Here is a 16,327-nt window from a genome sequence, read left to right as displayed (position 1 = left end):
GTCATCTGCTCTTACTGAGGTCTCAGAATCTTGTGTTTCAGCACAAATTACAGCCAATATCTTATTTTATTATTATATTATTATCAAGGTTGCATTGTCCTCTTGTGTCCTGCAGGGGGAGCTGGTGACCGCATCTAAAGCCATTATTGAGAAGGAGTACCAGCCACGAGTGATTGTGACTAAAACTGGACCAAATCCCTTCAACAAGCTCACAAACCAAGAGATGGAGGAATATTACAGAGAAGTGGAGCTCAAGCAGAAAGGACAAGAAGGTCAGAAGAGGAAACATCTCAATAGAGATCTGATAGAGTGCCCAAAGTGACATCTACCAACAAATACAAAATGTTTACAGGGTTACTTCAAAAACATTTACACTATATGTGCAGTTGATATTCATTCAAATATATGATATAAGAAACCAATCCATCAAGTTGATTTACTGTTTGAGGGACAATATCAAGTGTTGTTGCTGTGTCTGGTGGTTTCTGAGAGGTCCTGTAGCTCAACAGCACCCACGCAGGTCTAGAGAGAAACTGTTGTGTTGCATTTAGCACAGGTCGAGGAGTCCGTCAACACCCGACTTTCAGGTCCTGAAGAAGTCCAGACCCCCTCCGGCCCTTCAGACATCACCTCCACACAGGAGAACGATGAGCCCCGAGTCACTGAGACTCCACCACCCTCTATAATCTCTAGTCGAGATGCTGAATCTGAGCCTGTATCGGGTCGAGAGAGCCCATCACGTCCTTCAGATTCCCCTCATAAGGATTTCCACTGTGCGGTACTGAAAGCTCTGGGCTGTGACACAGAACTGACCTCACTTTCTCAACTCGAACATAACGGCCTGGCCGCAGGTACCGCCTGCAATCTACTGGACAGAAGAACTTCATTGTGGGCTTGATTCTGACTTTGCCGGTCTCTCTTTTTATCTTCTGTCACCCCCTGCTTCTCTCTCTCCCCATCTGACCCTGCTTTCAAATCCGTGTGTGTATCCACCTCAGGGTTTCTGTCCCGGCCGGATCTTTCTGTGAATAAAGACCACATAACCTTTATCTGACAAACTGAAATCATTGGGTCTCCTGAGGGTTTCTCACTGTCCTCTAAACTGAGATTTTTGGGTTTATTGTGTGATCCTTGTGCTAATAAACTTGTGTGGTTTTTCTAATGGAGGTCTTTGAATCTGATTTGGCTTCTTTTGGGTTTTTGTGCTGTTTTGTGCTGTCTCTAATCTATGCTTTCTTATAACTTTGTAATGCAGATGGATGTTACTCTGTTTTTATATGATATTTAAAGTTTAGTCATTGAAAAGTTAATATTCAAGTCCTCAAGCTGTGTGAGTTATGCTTTCATTAACCAATAAGAGAGGATTTGCTTCTTAGCTTTCATTTATTTCTATGAAGATTTGATGTTGTTAATGTATCTTCTGTTCTTCTGTAGGTCAGACACAAGAAACTGAAGAAGTTCCCAGCGGTACCTGTACTCCACCCAGCTCACCTGTGCATGTAGATGAAGGTAATATCATCAACTGATTCTAGATCATCTCTGTCTCTAGATGTTTGTTAAGTTATGTTTGTAATAACAGACCAAAGGGGATCAACATTGATATTTATGTTCCAGATATAATAAATAATCATTAACCCCTTCATCACCCCTCTTGGTCTTTATTACCCTGGATTACATCAATAACCACACAAAATAGATCCTATGTTCAAGTTTTAGTTTACGTTACACAGCGTTGTAAATGAGGAGGCCATTATAGAAATCATGACTGATATGAGAGATATCTTGCTTTTTGTTGCAAAACTTTTGTGTTCCCCTGAGAAACGTTGCCTTCTCTCGCAAAACTTTTGCGTTCCCCGAGAAGCTTTTTGCGTTCTCTCACAAAACGTTTGCGTTCCCCGAGAAGCTTTTTGCGTTCTCTTGCAAAACTTTTGCGTTCCCCGAGAAGCTTTTTGCATTCTCTCGCAAAACTTTTGCGTTCCCCGAGAAGCTTTTTGCGTTCTCTTGCAAAACTTTTTCATTCCCCGAGAAGCTTTTTGCATTCTCTTGCAAAACCTTTTCGTTCCCCGAGAAGCTTTTTGCGTTCTCTTGCAAAACTTTTGCGTTCCCCGAGAAGATTTTTGCGTTCTCTTGCAAAACTTTTGCGTTCCCCCGAGAAGCTTTTTGCGTTCTCTTGCAAAACTTTTGCGTTTCCCCGAGAAGCTTTTTGCGTTCTCTCGCAAAACTTTTGCGTTCCCTGAGAAGCTTTTTGCGTTCTCTCGCAAAACATTTGCGTTCCCCGAGAAGCTTTTTGCGATCTCTCACAAAACTTTTGCGTTCCCCGGGAAGCTTTTTGCGTTCTTTTGCAAAACATTTGCGTTCCCCGAGAAGTTTTTTGCGTTCTCTTGCAAAACTTTTGCGTTCCCCCGAGAAGCTTTTTGCGTTATCTAGCAAAACTTTTGCGTTCCCGAGAAGCTTTTTGCGTTCTCTTGCAAAACTTTTGCGTTCCCCGAGAAGCTTTTTGCGTTCTTTTGCAAATCTTTTGCGTTCCCTGAGGAGCTTTTTGCGTTCTCTTGCAAAACTTTTTCATTCCCCGAGAAGCTTTTTGCGTTCTCTTGCAAAACTTTTGCGTTCCCCGAGAAGCTTTTTGCATTCTCTTGCAAAACTTTTGCGTTCTTGCAAAACCTTTTCATTCCCCAAGAAGCTTTTTGCGTTCTCATGCAATTTTTTTTCATTCCCCGAGAAGCTTTTTGTATTCTCTTGCAAAACTTTTGCGTTCCCCGAGAAGCTTTTTGCGTTCAGTTGCAAAATATTTTCATTCCCTGAGAAGCTTTTTGCGTTCTCTTGCAAAACTTTTGCGTTCCCCGAGAAGCTTTTTGCGTTCTCTTGCAAAACTTTTGCGTTCCCCGAGAAGCTTTTTGCGTTCTCTCGCAAAACTTTTGCGTTCCCCGAGAAGCTTTTTGCGCTCTCTTGCAAAAAATTTTAGGTCCCCGAGAAGCTTTTTGCGTTCTCTTGCAAAACTTTTGCGTTCCCCGAGAAGCTTTTGCGTTCTCTTGCAAAACTTTTGCGTTCCCCGAGAAGCTTTTTGCGTTCTCTTGCAAAATATTTTAGTTCCCCGAGAAGCTTTTTGCGTTCTCTTGCAAAACTTTTGCGTTCCCCGAGAAGCTTTTTGCGTTCTCTCGCAAAACTTTTGCGTTCCCCGAGAAGCTTTTTGCGTTCTCTCGCAAAACTTTTGCGTTCCCCGAGAAGCTTTTTGCGTTCTCTCGCAAAACTTTTGCGTTCTCTCACAAAACGTTTGCGTTCTCTCGCAAAACTTTTGCGTTCCCCGAGAAGATTTTTGCGTTCTCTCGCAAAACTTTTGCGTTCCCCGATAATCTTTTTGCGTTCCCCGAGAAACTTTGCGTTCTCTCACAAAGCAAAAGTTTTGCGAAAGAATGCAAAAAGCTTCTCGGGGGAACGTAAAAGCTGTTAAAAAATGTTTCCTCTCATCCCAAATAATCTCTGGGGGCTCCATAGGTTTGTTCATGTAATACTTTAAAAAATAGTGAATATGTGATATTTTTACATCTCTGGTTACAATGTACAGAAGACAGAAGTGCACAATATGGATGATCGGTCATATTGTGATCACTGTAAATACAGATGTAATCCGGTCGTCTTCTGTAAAGCGTCCGTCTTTAATGTTTTCATTCCTCTTCATGTACATTTCTCTGGGGTTTTAAGAATGGCTCGGCGGTCATTCTTTACTTCTGGTTCTCTGTATCTTTACTGTGTCTGTTCATTTCTTTTTAATTTAACCTGGTGCTTGTGATTTGATCTGCATACACATCTCTCTCTACTTGTGCTTTTTCTTCGTGGCTGCGTCACAATAAGGAGATGGAAATGCAAAAGAGTACCTGTTACCATAGTAAGTAAACCTCACCCCACCCCACGCTTGACTTTGATTTCCTGCTTCACTTTAACTCACTGCTGTAACTCATCTCGCTTCACTCGCCCGGATGATCTACACTGATCTCCAGTCAGTCTGATCCACTGTTAAAGGAAGAAGAATCATTGATTAAATGATTGATCAGACTATCTGGAGTGTGGTGAGGTGATCTTCACAACAAATATCTCTAAAAACTAAAAACTCTTTGTACGTCTGTGTTGTTTTAATATTGAGTCCAGCATTGTTTCAGTCAAACAGGTAATGTATGAATGTTATGTTTTAGATCTTGTTTGTCTTTCAATGATGTCAGCTTTTATTTTTGTGTGTACAAACCCTTTGATGTATCAGGAATAAACAAGTGTCTGTATTGGTGTAGTTTTAGTTTTACAGAAACTCTCAGTGAAGGTGACTCAGATGTTGAAGGCTGAATTTTTCCCCGGATGCTCTTCATGACACGAGCTGCTCCACAAACTCACTGTTGTCTTTTTTCTTCACTTTCTCTCCGTCCTCTACAGAACCGACACAACAGAACCAGAACCAGTCGAGCAAAGACGAGAGTGACGCCGCCACTTTAAAACAGACCCTCCCTGATCTCACCCCTGATGAATCCACTGAAGTCACCACCCTACCTGCAGAAGACCCCGCCCCTGAACAGACAGACCCCGCCCCTCAACATGAAGGGGAGGAGCCTGCCGGTGACGATGCTGCGGGTGACCCAGGCAGTGACGAATCTCCCAACAAATCCCCTTCAAAGAAGAAGAAAAAGTTTCGCACTCCATCTTTCCTGAAGAAAAACAAAAAGAAGTCAGAAACCTAGAGAGGAATCTTGCTCTGTGTTTGGCAATACCTGTCTTTAAATCCTTTAGTTTTGTTTCTTCACTTTTATTGTGTCAATCTCTTTTTATTATTAAAAGCTCAGATATCTTTTTATTCTGTTAACCGTTCTTAATAAATGCCGGCCGACTGCTAAAGTCACTTTGGAAAGAGTGTGACATGAAAGGCATGTAAATCATCTCACGCTATAACAACATCATCAGTTTCAATGTTTTTATAAAGAATAATGTGAGGCGTGTGAAAAAACACTATAATGTATGAGAATGTATCCGATGTTATTAAGAAAAATAAATTTATGAAGAAGTTCAGGACCCTTGTGGTGTTAAAATAAGTTGAGAATTCAGCCGCATGCTTCTGATCGATGTCTATTTAGTTTTTAATTAACAGATACACATAATAAAATCATGAAATACAACAGATCTCACCTGAACAGATGCAGAAGAGTCCAAAAGATCTGAAGATGATAGAAAATAAACATGTTTCATTTGACAGATATTGTTAAAGTCTTTGTCAGGAAAATGTTCATGTCATATTTCAGCCTCAAATCTAAAATATTTCTCTTCAGTCAGATTTTTTATTTGTTTAGATTGATTTGAATTTGTTTTGATAAAAATAATATCTGCATCTTTCTACAGTATGTTGACACACGATGACTCTGTTTGCAATATATCTACACCACACAACTTTCATCCTGCAGTGATGTGAATTAAATGTTGACTTTTTATTTGATTGTATATTTTTAGCTGTAGGTTTACGTTCAGTAGCTTGACAACACTGTCATAACATTAATCTTTATCTGTATCACTGACACTATTAAACATCCGACTTGAATCAAAGACAAACAAGCCGACTCCCTGATTCATGTTTCATACAGACACTGATGACATCACAGTTGATTGACAGTTTTGTGATGTTTATAGACACTCACACACAATCTTAGTGTTTGTCTGGAGCATCACAAATGACCATGAGTGAATCTCACTAAGATATATCCAGGTTATGTTTCAGACTTTGGTGTAAAATATGAGCCGGTCACTTTATGAGATTCACTCGTACTATCCCATACAGTATAAACAAATCTCAAACAAATGATTGATTTAAGTTTAGAAGAAATACAAACACAGGAAAAATATGAAGAATATTAATGATGAAAGATTATTTTTGAGTTTACAACATGAATCACATGGATGAGTTTGATTTGGATGAGAATAAATCAGAAATCTCTGATGTTCACTAACAAACACAACACAAGAGTTTACTGAAAGACTTCATGACCTTTAACTTTTGTTGTTTGTCTGAACTTTCTGTTGATTTTCTTCTCAACTCTTTCATTCAGTAATTATTTAGTTTGATGATTTTATTTGAAGCCCGTCTGTCAGTTTCTAACATGCAGATGATGTTGAATCTCTGAATGATTTTCTCTTGTATGTAATACAACTTTAAATCACATTTCTGTGTTTTCATGCTACTTTATATTTTGCAGCCATGAATAAAATGTAATCTTTAAAAGCATCAATGACTTGAATAATTATTTGAAAAAAAAAATGTCTATAGCAAGAGATCAGTTAGTAATGAAGTTAATTATTTATTATTGATCAAATACAAAATAATTCATGAAGTCAAACCAAAGCTGCTTCTGTCTTACACAATAAAACAATGTTTGTGTTCAGGTGTGGTTGTGAATAAATTCCTCCCACTTACAGAGATCCAGGAAACTGAGATTCAGGTTTACCTGCTTACTCGGTTAACTAAGAAAACTGAATGATTTAGTGAAGATGATGATGATTTATATTTCTGATGAAGAGTTTTTGGAGTCCCTGCTGTGGATGTGAAGATAGTTTTATTTTAAACAGAACGCTGAGAGTTTAAACTGGATTGTTTTGGATTACTTTGAAGAAGGATTTTAACGTGAAGCTCAGAAAATGGCATCTAAATCTTTTTCTGAGGAGGATTTTTCTTGTCCTGTGTGCTGTGATATTTTTACAAATCCTGTTGTGTTGTCTTGTAGTCACAGTATCTGTAAAGACTGTATTCAGAGATTCTGGGAAAGTAAAGGATCTAAAGATTGTCCAGTTTGCAGAAGAAGATCTTCAAAGGATAATCCTCCATTGAATTTGGTTTTGAAGAACCTGTGTGAGACTTTCTTACAGGAGAGAAGTCAGAGATCTTCATCAGTTTGTCATCTTCACAATGAGAAACTCAAACTCTTCTGTCTGGATGATCAACAGCCGGTGTGTTTGGTGTGTCGAGACTCCAGAACTCACAACAACCACAAATTCTGTCCTGTCAATGAAGCTGTCATTGATAATAAGGTCTGATCAATAATATTCAAAACATTTCATCACATTAATAACATCAAGAACTGATAGACATCTTCACAATGACAAATAAATAACAATAATGTTGATTTCTTTCAGGAGAAACTCAAAACTGAATTAAAACCCTTACAGGAGAAACTGAGAATATTTGAGAAGAATAAACAGAAGTTGGATAAAACTGCAGAACATATAAAGGTTTGAATGAAACATAATGTGAATCAAGGTTGTACAACACAAGTATTTTGTAAATGTATTTATTGATCCAGATCTGATTCAGTCATTATATGTTTCTGTGTGAAATGTGTTTTGTATCAGATTCAGGCTGAACGCACAGAGAAGCAGATTCATGAAGAGTTTGAGAAACTTCACCAACTTCTACATGATGAAGAATCAGTCAGAATAACAGCACTGAGAGAGGAAGAGGAGCAGAAGAGTCAGATGATGAAGGAGAAGATTGAGAAGATGAGCAGTGAGATTTCATCTCTTTCACACACAATCAGAGTCATAGAGAAGCAGATGACAGCTGAAGATGTTTCATTCCTACAGGTGAGAAGAAAGAACTTCAATCTTCATTCTACAAATCTATGATTGTCATTTTCAAACATTCAAGTGAAATGTAATGAATAATCTGCATGTGTGTGTTTTTAACAGGACTTTAAGAGCACAATGGAGAGGTTTGTATTGTGTTTGCTGTTTCTCTCAGTGATTGTGAATCTAAACTCACAGCAGAATCTCAGACTCCTGAATGTTCTTCCAGAGTTCAGTGTAGAACGTCAGATCCAGAGGACATCTCAGGAATGATGATCAATGTAGCAAAACATCTCAGCAACCTGAAGTTTACTGTCATACACAAGATGAAGGAGAAAGTTGAATACAGTGAGTACAAAATACAACACTGACTTCAGATTTACTGGCCATTCAGATACTGATTTCATTGAGAAGGCTTCAATTATGAAAAATACAGTTTTAGACCGGGATTTCCCTCCGAATGGATTGAGGAAGCCTTTAATGTAACCCTCTATAAGAGACGTGCAGAGTTGTTGAAAAAGAAGACCAGAGTAGTTAAATAACATTCCGTTACTTTTATTACCACTCATTTTTCTCAGTCTCACCTAATGAAATCGATCTTCAAAAAACATTAGCACTTATTGTCTTCGGATCCAGAATTAATTGTCACTTTTCAAGATCCTCCACTGATTGTATTTAAGGGCTAAGAACTTAAAATACTTTTTGGTACATGCTCAGTTTCAGAAAAGTACTCAGAGTTCCTCACAGAGAGTAATCAGTCCATTACCGAATGGAAATGATCGCTGTGGTAATTGTGCACAATGTAACAACACCTTTAAAACATCTTTTTCTGCCATCCTAGAACCGGAAAAAAGTATGATGTTAAGTCAGTTATCACCTGTGTCTTTACACATGTGATTTATTTGATTTGTTGTCCTTGTGGTTTGGGATATGTTGGAAAAAAGTCACTTCAACTTAAACAAAGAATTAGTGAACACAGGAGTTCAATTATGATATGATATTACCTGGTAGCCACCAATTTTAATGCACTTAATCATGACATCATTGTGGAATTGAAAAAAGGTAAATATGCCACCTAGAGGTGGAGATATTGATTTACTACTACAAAGGCGTGAACTCTATTGGATTTATACTCTTCAAACATTATCATCCTTAGGGTTGAATGATGAAGCACTATGTGATGCTTTGAACTGTGGATTGTACTTGTATAGGGATGTTGTATCATGATTCATATGAAAAATTATATAATTTGTTTATTGATTTGGCTATAATGATGTGACGATTCTGAACAAAGCACTTTACTTATCATATGACTAGATGTTTCTTCATTGTGATTGGTCAGTTAACCACTTTAAGTTTGATGTTGTTTGTAACAAGTTGTAGTTGCCTGAGGAAGATCAATAGATCAACGTGGCAACATTTATTAAAATTTTCAGCAAGCAGATAGTGTGCGGGAATTGCTTTTCATGTATGACCACAAAATATAAAATGTTATGTAAATGCCTTGCTAACAGGCTTAGGAACTATTTGCATTTGATGATACATGAGGTTCAAGGTTCAATGTATTGCAATATAGTGTAAAACACAATTGGAATTCTTTACAGCCAGTCATGCATGGATGTAATGTGGCAGGTAAAACATTAAGACAGAACAGGATATGACAATATACAATGCAATAGTGCTTAAGCAGAATGGAAGGTGCTAAAAGTAATAATAATACTTATACTGAATGATAATAGTAGGAGTAATAGAAACAATAAAGTGCAAACAGTGCATTCAGTCCTGAAAAGGAATTGATCTGTCATCGAGCAAGCCTGGCGGCGTGGGAAAGAAACTCAGGCGATGCCGCGATTTTGCAGTTCTCAGGAGCTGAAGCCATCTACCTGAAGGGAGCAGCTGAAACATGGCACAACCTGGATGTTGTGAGGGGATTCAAGAGAAGGTAGAGAGGTGTTGATCACTCTCTCTGCTGAGCAGATCACCCGCTGCAGCTTGGCCTTGTCCTTGGCTGCTGCAGCAGGGAACCATGTAATTATTGATTGTGTAATAATGGATTCAATGATGGCAGAGTAAAACCAGATTAATATTGACCTGGGCAATATGAATTTGTTCAGCTGTCGTAGAAAGAACAACCGCTTGTGGGCTTTTTTCATGAGGGCCGTGGTGTTCTGGCTCCATTTAAGATCACGGGAGATGGTCAGCCCAAGGAAACGGCAGGACTCCACAATGGTCACTGTGGTGTCCCCCAGCATAATGGGAAGGGGTGGAGCTGCATTCCTCCTCAAATCCACCACCATCTCCACTGTTTTCAGAGCATTCATCTCTACGTTATACCTGCGACACCAGCTCTGCAACTGCTTGATCTCCCTCCTGTAAGCAGATTCATCCCCCCTGGATATGAGGCCCACCAGGGTGGTATCATCTGCAAACTTCAGGAGCTTGACCGAGGGGTGGAGAGAGGTGCAGGATAAAGGAGAGGATTGTATTGAAGGCCAAGCTGAAGTCCACAAACAGGATCCTGGCATAGTTTTTTGCAGTTTCAAGATGTTCTAAGACATAATGCAGAGCCATATTTACCGGGTCCTCTGTGGATCTATTGGCTCTATAGGCAAACTGCAGGGGATCCAGTGCAGGATCTATGATAGACTTCAAATGAGCCAGAACGAGGCACTCCATCACCTTCATGGCCACGGAGGTAAGAGCGATGGGACTGTAATTGTTCAGGCCCAAAACCTTGGCCTTCTTGGGTATAGGGATGATGGTCGCCACCTTGAAGCACGCTGGGACACGACACAGCTCCAGTGAGATGTTAAAGATGTGGGTAAACACTTGTGCAAGTTGGTCAGTACAGTACTTCAGGGCGGACAGTGAGACAGAGTCAGGGCCGGGTGCTTTCCGGGAGTCCTGGCTCCTGAGCAGTCGTATCACCTGCCTCTCAGTGACAAGGAAAGGAGTGATGGGCTGGTTAGGGGGGATGGGGGAGGTGGAGAACGAAGAGGGAGGGGACAGGGAAGGAGTGACAGGAGGGTGAAGCCATGATTGTGGCCCAGGGGGGTCTAGAGAAAGGGGTGGGGGGGCTCTGTCTTGAAACTGCAACAGAACTCAATGAGTTTGTTGGCGAGGGGGAGGCTGATCGGCGTCGGTGGGGACTTTTAAACAGATCGCCCATTTAAACAGATTGCCATTTCCCTACGTCTGGCCGCCTCCTTCTTCTTCCTCAGCCACTTAAGCTGAGCGGAGAACCAGCGCTTATCGTTGTTATAGATCTTTCTGGAGTGGAGAGGGACACAAACTTCCTCACAGAAGCAGATGAATGACGTCCCGGTATCAGTGTATTCATCCAGGTTGTTGTCAGCTTCTGGGCCTGCCCACTCAAAGGCCTGGCCACAGCCCACCCACTCAAGGCAAGCACGAAGTCGCTCGTGTTCTTCACTGGACCACACTCTGAACTGACTCACTAAAGGTTTAGAGCGTTTAATTTCTGCCTGTAACTGGGTATCAGATGGATGAGGTTGTGATCACTGTTGCCCACCGCCGCAGTTTGAACCGAATGATGAAGCCTGCTGGATTGTGCATTAGCAGTGGTCGAGAGTATTCACTCCCCGATTGGTGCATGTGACTTGTTGCCTGTACACCCGCGGTCGTTTACAAAAAAACTATAGTCCACCACCGCACAGCTTCTTTACTCCCACGAAGTCTCTGTCCGCCTGGAACGAAGATAAGGTGTAGCTGGTGACAGATGACTCTCCACGAACGCGAAGACAGCCATTCAGTGAAAGTCCTTGCTCTTTGCTACGAGACACTGGAGTTCATCCATTTTATTGCAAAGAGAATTCACGTTTTCGAGGAATATACCCGGAAGAGGCATCCTCGCACCCCTCCGACGCAATCGTACCAGAGAACCAGCTCTCCTTCCCAGCTGCCTTCTGATCCACCATAAAGCACTGGCGAAGAACACTGTACCTCTTACGAGAATATTCAGAATGTCTGTGGAACGGGTGAGTAGATCGAGGTATATATCCAGCGTGGTTAAAGCCCTGAGATGCAAAAGTTCCTCCTTTGTGTAAACACAAAGGCAAAATACAGGGGTAGTGCAAAACAAACAAAACACACAAGCCACAACATACAAAGAGGCTATGGCTTCACTTTTCAGGATCAAACATACTGTGTTCCAAAAAGAAAAATTTCTGATCATTTGTTTTTAATCCTGGACATCTTAGACACATAAAAAGCTTTTGATCGTGTTGATCACAACTACCTTTTTAATGTGCTGGAGGCTTTTGATCTAGGTGACGGTATTTTAAAATGGGTCAAATTATTGGCTGCTGGTGCTACTTGTATGGTTAAATTGGGAGGAGGATTAGGTTGACCTGTCCCTTTATACAGAGGTACAAGAAAGGGTTGCCCCTTATCGGGACAATTATATTGCTTAGCGATTGAACCCTTACTCTGCAAGTTATGTAAAGAAATGTCTGGTTTTCATGTACCTGGGTTTCTTAACAATACAGGAATTGTCTTAAGTGCCTATGCGGATGACATCACAGTATTTGTAAACAATAAGAATTATGTCAAAGTCTTGTCTGATGCTCTTGATGTTTACGGAAAAGCCTCTTCAGCTAGGGTGAATGGGATAAGAGCGAGGCTCTGTGGGCAGGGCAGGATTTAGAAAATCTTCCATCGTTACCTAGATGTTACAACCAATGTTGCTACAGTCCTCCTGCGGAGGGTAGGCAGGCTGGGTTTAGATAAACATCTATTCCTAATGAACCTACAAGAGGTGCACCTAACAGATCTTACCCTTTTTTTACAAGTCCTTATTTGAGGCTTGGAAAGTGTTTGCAGTATCTTGACCACCAGAATTGCGACCTGGTCTTTGGTTGTTGGAAGAACCATTGCTCCAAAACCCTTTTCTTCCAATTGTGTTACCATCTGCACATCTATGGTCACGATTGACAAATGCTGGATTTACAAAGCTGGGTCATGTGTTAAGCAGCAGTGTGGAAGAAATAAGTTGAAAGACTGGAGTTAAATATTTGAGACGGATACAGCAGCTCTATACTGAAATGTGGTGGTTTGAGAGGTGTCTATAAAGCATTTCTAGAGAACACCAATGTGCTTCAACAACAGACAGAGGGGTACGACTACATCTTCCCTGCAATCACTGTTTCTGTTACTGTGGAAAATTGGGAAGAAGATGAACAGTTGACTTTTAAAATCCTCGTTTTGGATGTTTTTGAACTGGTCGGAACTGGTCCAATGCCAATATGCTCACTGGTTTTCTTTCAACAAAATGGAAAGACTTTCTTGGACCTGACTCTTCCCCTAAAGGGGCTGGCGTGCTCTGTACAAATGTCCGATTGACAAGAGGACAGGTGACCTCCAGTGGAGGATTGTGCATGGAGCAATAGCTACGAACAGACATGTGGAGCACCTTGATCCTTGTGTTGGGGAGGGCTGTCTGTTATGTTCAGAGACATAGTCTCTGTTTCATCTGTTTAGTGAATAGTTTTTGTCCCTAGTTGAATGGTTTTCTTTACAATTATTCATTTACGGTCACAAATACACTGCTCAAAGGAAAAAAAAACTTTGGTCAACTTTTTGTCAGGCACTGCAAAACTTGCCATCTGGAAAACAAGAAAAAAACAACCTATTGGGGGGCAGGGTGCAATAAATGTGATTCCTATGTTTTTAGGTTTGGTAGCAGCAAGATTAAAAGTTGAATTTGCCTACTATAAAGTTAGAAGATTGTATACCAATGTTTGTAGAGGGTGCAACTGAGGTATTGTGTTCTGTATTTGAGGAAGGTGAATTGGCATTGTCTTTTAAAATAGGTTTTTATGTGAAAGGGGTGTTGGTTGTGCTGTTTTTGTATTCTGTGCTTCTGATATATAATTGTTAAAATAAAGTTGAATTGAAAATTCAAATCTCTCTCTCTCTCTCTCTCTCTCTCTCAGTTCCAGTGACTTTGGACCCAAACACTGCTCACTGTAAACTCATTCTCTCTGATGATCTGACCAGTGTGAGAATCAACGAAGATCCTGTGCTGCTTCCTGATATTCCAGAGAGATTTGATGCATCTGTATCTGTTTTGGGTTCAGAGAGCTTTAACTCAGGGATTCACTGCTGGGATGTTCAGGTTGGAGACAACACACACTGGTGTCTGGGTGTGATGACAGAATCTGTAGAGAGAAAGAAGAACATATTCTTCAGCAGTGGAGTCTGGTGTGTGAGGTATTACTCTGGTGAATACTTTGCAGTCATTACACCAGGAAGAGTTCTTGATCTCTCAGTGAAAGTGAAACTGGAGAGAATCAGAGTTGAGTTGGATTATGAGAGAGGAAAACTGTCATTCTCTGATCCTCTCACTAACACACACATACACACTTTCACACACACATTTACTGAAAGAGTTTATCCATTGTTCTGGGTTTGGTGTAAAATTTCTCCTCTGGTGATCTTACCGGTAAAATCCTCTGAAAAACTCAGGGATTTCATTTGAGATTGATTTAGTTTATAAAACAGCTTGAGTTAATTTAGAAGGACCATGAATTTGTCAATTTTATTGTTTTATACTGTTGTGTGAGGTCTACTTATGATGTTTGTGTGGTTTTTACATTCAAAAACATCAAAAGCAATAAGTAATAGGCTATTTTGTAACATGGATTAGTGGCTCTCTGGAGAAATGGTTTGTTTGAAAGGGCGGGCCGCATTGAAGACCTTGATGCAAACGCCCACTGCTATGATTGGACTGCTTTATTCCCCGTCATTACATGTGGGAAAATGTTTTAAAAACATTAATGTGTAAAAATAGCAGCCTAACACGTATATGTTTGAGCCACAAAAGCTTTGTTGAGTGTTGGACCTTTCAAACGCAACTTGCCTAAAATGGCTTATACAACACAATAAGCGGGCATCAGAATCTCATTGCGTCCTTCCTTATTACTAACTTTGTATATTTCTATCATTAAATTACAGTTGTATTGTTAAGTGTTGTACCTTTATTAATCATTTAATGTTTTTAGTAAATTAAAACAGTCAAACATACGTGTTTAGACACGGATGTTACAACAGGACATCTCTTACAAAGCAATAGTGAAACACAGTAACGTTATCTTAAATAAAGTAAAATGTTTTACTTACTGTGTATACTGCTGTGTCATTTTTGTCAGATCCAATATTAGTGGCGCTTTTAATCACAGACTCTCTGCAAATCCAGCATCGAATTGTGGCTTCTTTGAATGAATCCGCGGTACACAAAGTAAACAAACACTCCCCACACGAGCTGGAACTTCTTTAAAAACAAACTTTAACCACGCATTCCTAATGTTATGTTCCAAGGCTCCGAATTAAGGTATACAGCGTCTTTGTTGTTCCCAGACGGTTCTTCCACAACGGAAGACTCCGGTAACTCTATCATAACAGATCACCGCGTCAAAATATAAGTCTCTCAAGAAAAATGTATTTAAAAGTAATTTTGGTTACATTTGGCAATCTTTAAAGACATGTTTACTGATTGTTGAGACACTGCATGGTTTGCTTTGCCCCTGGCCCACACGTGTGTCACGCGAAGCTGTGGGCGGGGCTACAAAAGTCGTCGTTGTATTTGGGTTTGGGGAGGTATTTCAATTCTACTCTGACATCATATTTCGGCACATTCCTGAACCAACAGTTTTCTTGGCTTGGTGCCAAAAACTGTTATATTTCAGTAGCACGGACGTTTTTAGTTTTTCAATTTAAGTATGGAGACCTCTTATATAACAAATTATCAAGTTAACATTGATTGTTTGATTCACTGCCTATTTAAAGGTTTTTGTTGATGTTTCTTTTAAAGGGATAGTTCGGCCAAAAACGATATTAAACCCATTATTTACTCACCCCCAAGCTGTCCAAGTTGCATATGTCCATCGTTTTTCAGACAAACACATTTTCGGATATTTTAGAAAATATTTTAAATCTTTCTGTTGATTAAATGTAATGTTACGGGGTCCAGCAATAGTCCACGACCTTCAAGTCCAAAAAAAGTGCGTCCATCCTTCACAAATTAAATCCAAACGGCTCCAGGATGATAAACAAAGGTCTTCTGAGGGTAATCCGTGCGGTGTTGTTGTAGAAATATCCATATTTAAAATGTTATTAATGTTATTAACTACCTTCCGGTAGCGCCGCCATCTTAGACTCAGGAGAGAGTATTAGCGTAGTGTACGCACTTTTCTTAAAGACGTATGACAAATTCGGAGGGCGGGGGACAGAGCAGCAACAGAGAAACCGCTGTATGCTGCGTAAGCGCTCATCCTGAATGTGGATGACTCTAAGATGGCGGCGCTACCGGAAGGTAGTTAATAACGTTAATAACATTTTAAATATGGATATTTCTACAACAACACCGCAAGGATTACCCTCAGAAGACCTTTGTTTATCATCCTGGAGCCGTTTGGATTTAATTTGTGAAGGATGGACGCACTTTTTTTGGACTTGAAGGTCGTGGACTATTGCTGGACCCCGTAACATTACATTTAATCAACAGAAAAATCTAAAATATTTTCTAAAATATCCGAAAATGTGTTTGTCTGAAAAACGATGGACATATGCAACTCGGACAGCTTGGGGGTGAGTAAATCATGGGTTTAATAAAGCAATAAGCCCCAAGAAGCAGTGGGTTACCAGTGCATTTTATAACGGCTAAGGGGCGTTGTTAGGCACGACGTGAAGCGGAGTGCCTAAAACCCCCTTAGCCGTTATAAAA

The 16,327-nt window shown here is 40.2% G+C and overlaps 2 protein-coding genes and 1 long non-coding RNA gene across 13 annotated transcripts in view; 2 read left to right on the top strand and 1 right to left on the bottom strand.

Annotated features, from left to right (window-relative positions):
* add1 (adducin 1 (alpha)) overlaps nucleotides 1–6,250 on the top strand; it is a 38,356-nt gene extending 32,106 nt beyond the window's left edge. For 4 of the 11 annotated variants that reach the window (XM_073871594.1, XM_073871595.1, XM_073871596.1 and 1 more), the window contains 4 exons: nucleotides 116–272; nucleotides 552–851; nucleotides 1,435–1,509; nucleotides 4,420–6,250. In XM_073871594.1, coding sequence (XP_073727695.1) covers nucleotides 116–272; nucleotides 552–851; nucleotides 1,435–1,509; nucleotides 4,420–4,721 — 834 coding nt within the window. In that variant the 3' untranslated portion in view covers nucleotides 4,722–6,250. Of the gene's footprint in view, nucleotides 1–115; nucleotides 273–551; nucleotides 852–1,434; nucleotides 1,510–3,849; nucleotides 3,885–4,419 lie in introns of those variants that run through there. The other 7 variants (XM_073871599.1, XM_073871603.1, XM_073871602.1 and 4 more) reach the window with 3 other exon arrangements.
* Nucleotides 6,251–6,410: 160 nt separating this feature from the next.
* LOC129424531 (E3 ubiquitin-protein ligase TRIM39-like) lies at nucleotides 6,411–15,340 on the top strand. The gene is made up of 6 exons (XM_055181240.2): nucleotides 6,411–7,050; nucleotides 7,156–7,251; nucleotides 7,372–7,602; nucleotides 7,708–7,730; nucleotides 7,814–7,932; nucleotides 13,539–15,340. The coding sequence occupies exons 1-6, from the start codon at nucleotides 6,661–6,663 to the stop codon at nucleotides 14,081–14,083; spliced, it is 1,404 nt and encodes a 467-aa protein (XP_055037215.2). The 5' UTR covers nucleotides 6,411–6,660; the 3' UTR covers nucleotides 14,084–15,340.
* On the bottom strand, nucleotides 7,295–7,917 carry LOC129424535 (uncharacterized). Its single transcript, XR_008638091.1, has 2 exons — nucleotides 7,781–7,917; nucleotides 7,295–7,596 (listed from the first exon to the last, which is right to left on the bottom strand). It is a non-coding gene; the product is annotated as an uncharacterized lncRNA (long non-coding RNA).
* Nucleotides 15,341–16,327: the final 987 nt, after the last annotated feature.

The sequence above is a fragment of the Misgurnus anguillicaudatus genome, chromosome 9, assembly GCF_027580225.2.
Source record: "Misgurnus anguillicaudatus chromosome 9, ASM2758022v2, whole genome shotgun sequence".
NCBI lineage: Eukaryota > Metazoa > Chordata > Actinopteri > Cypriniformes > Cobitidae > Misgurnus > Misgurnus anguillicaudatus.
The sequence above is the reverse complement of the archived record's forward strand: the minus strand, read 5'-3'. Positions and strand labels throughout refer to the sequence as shown.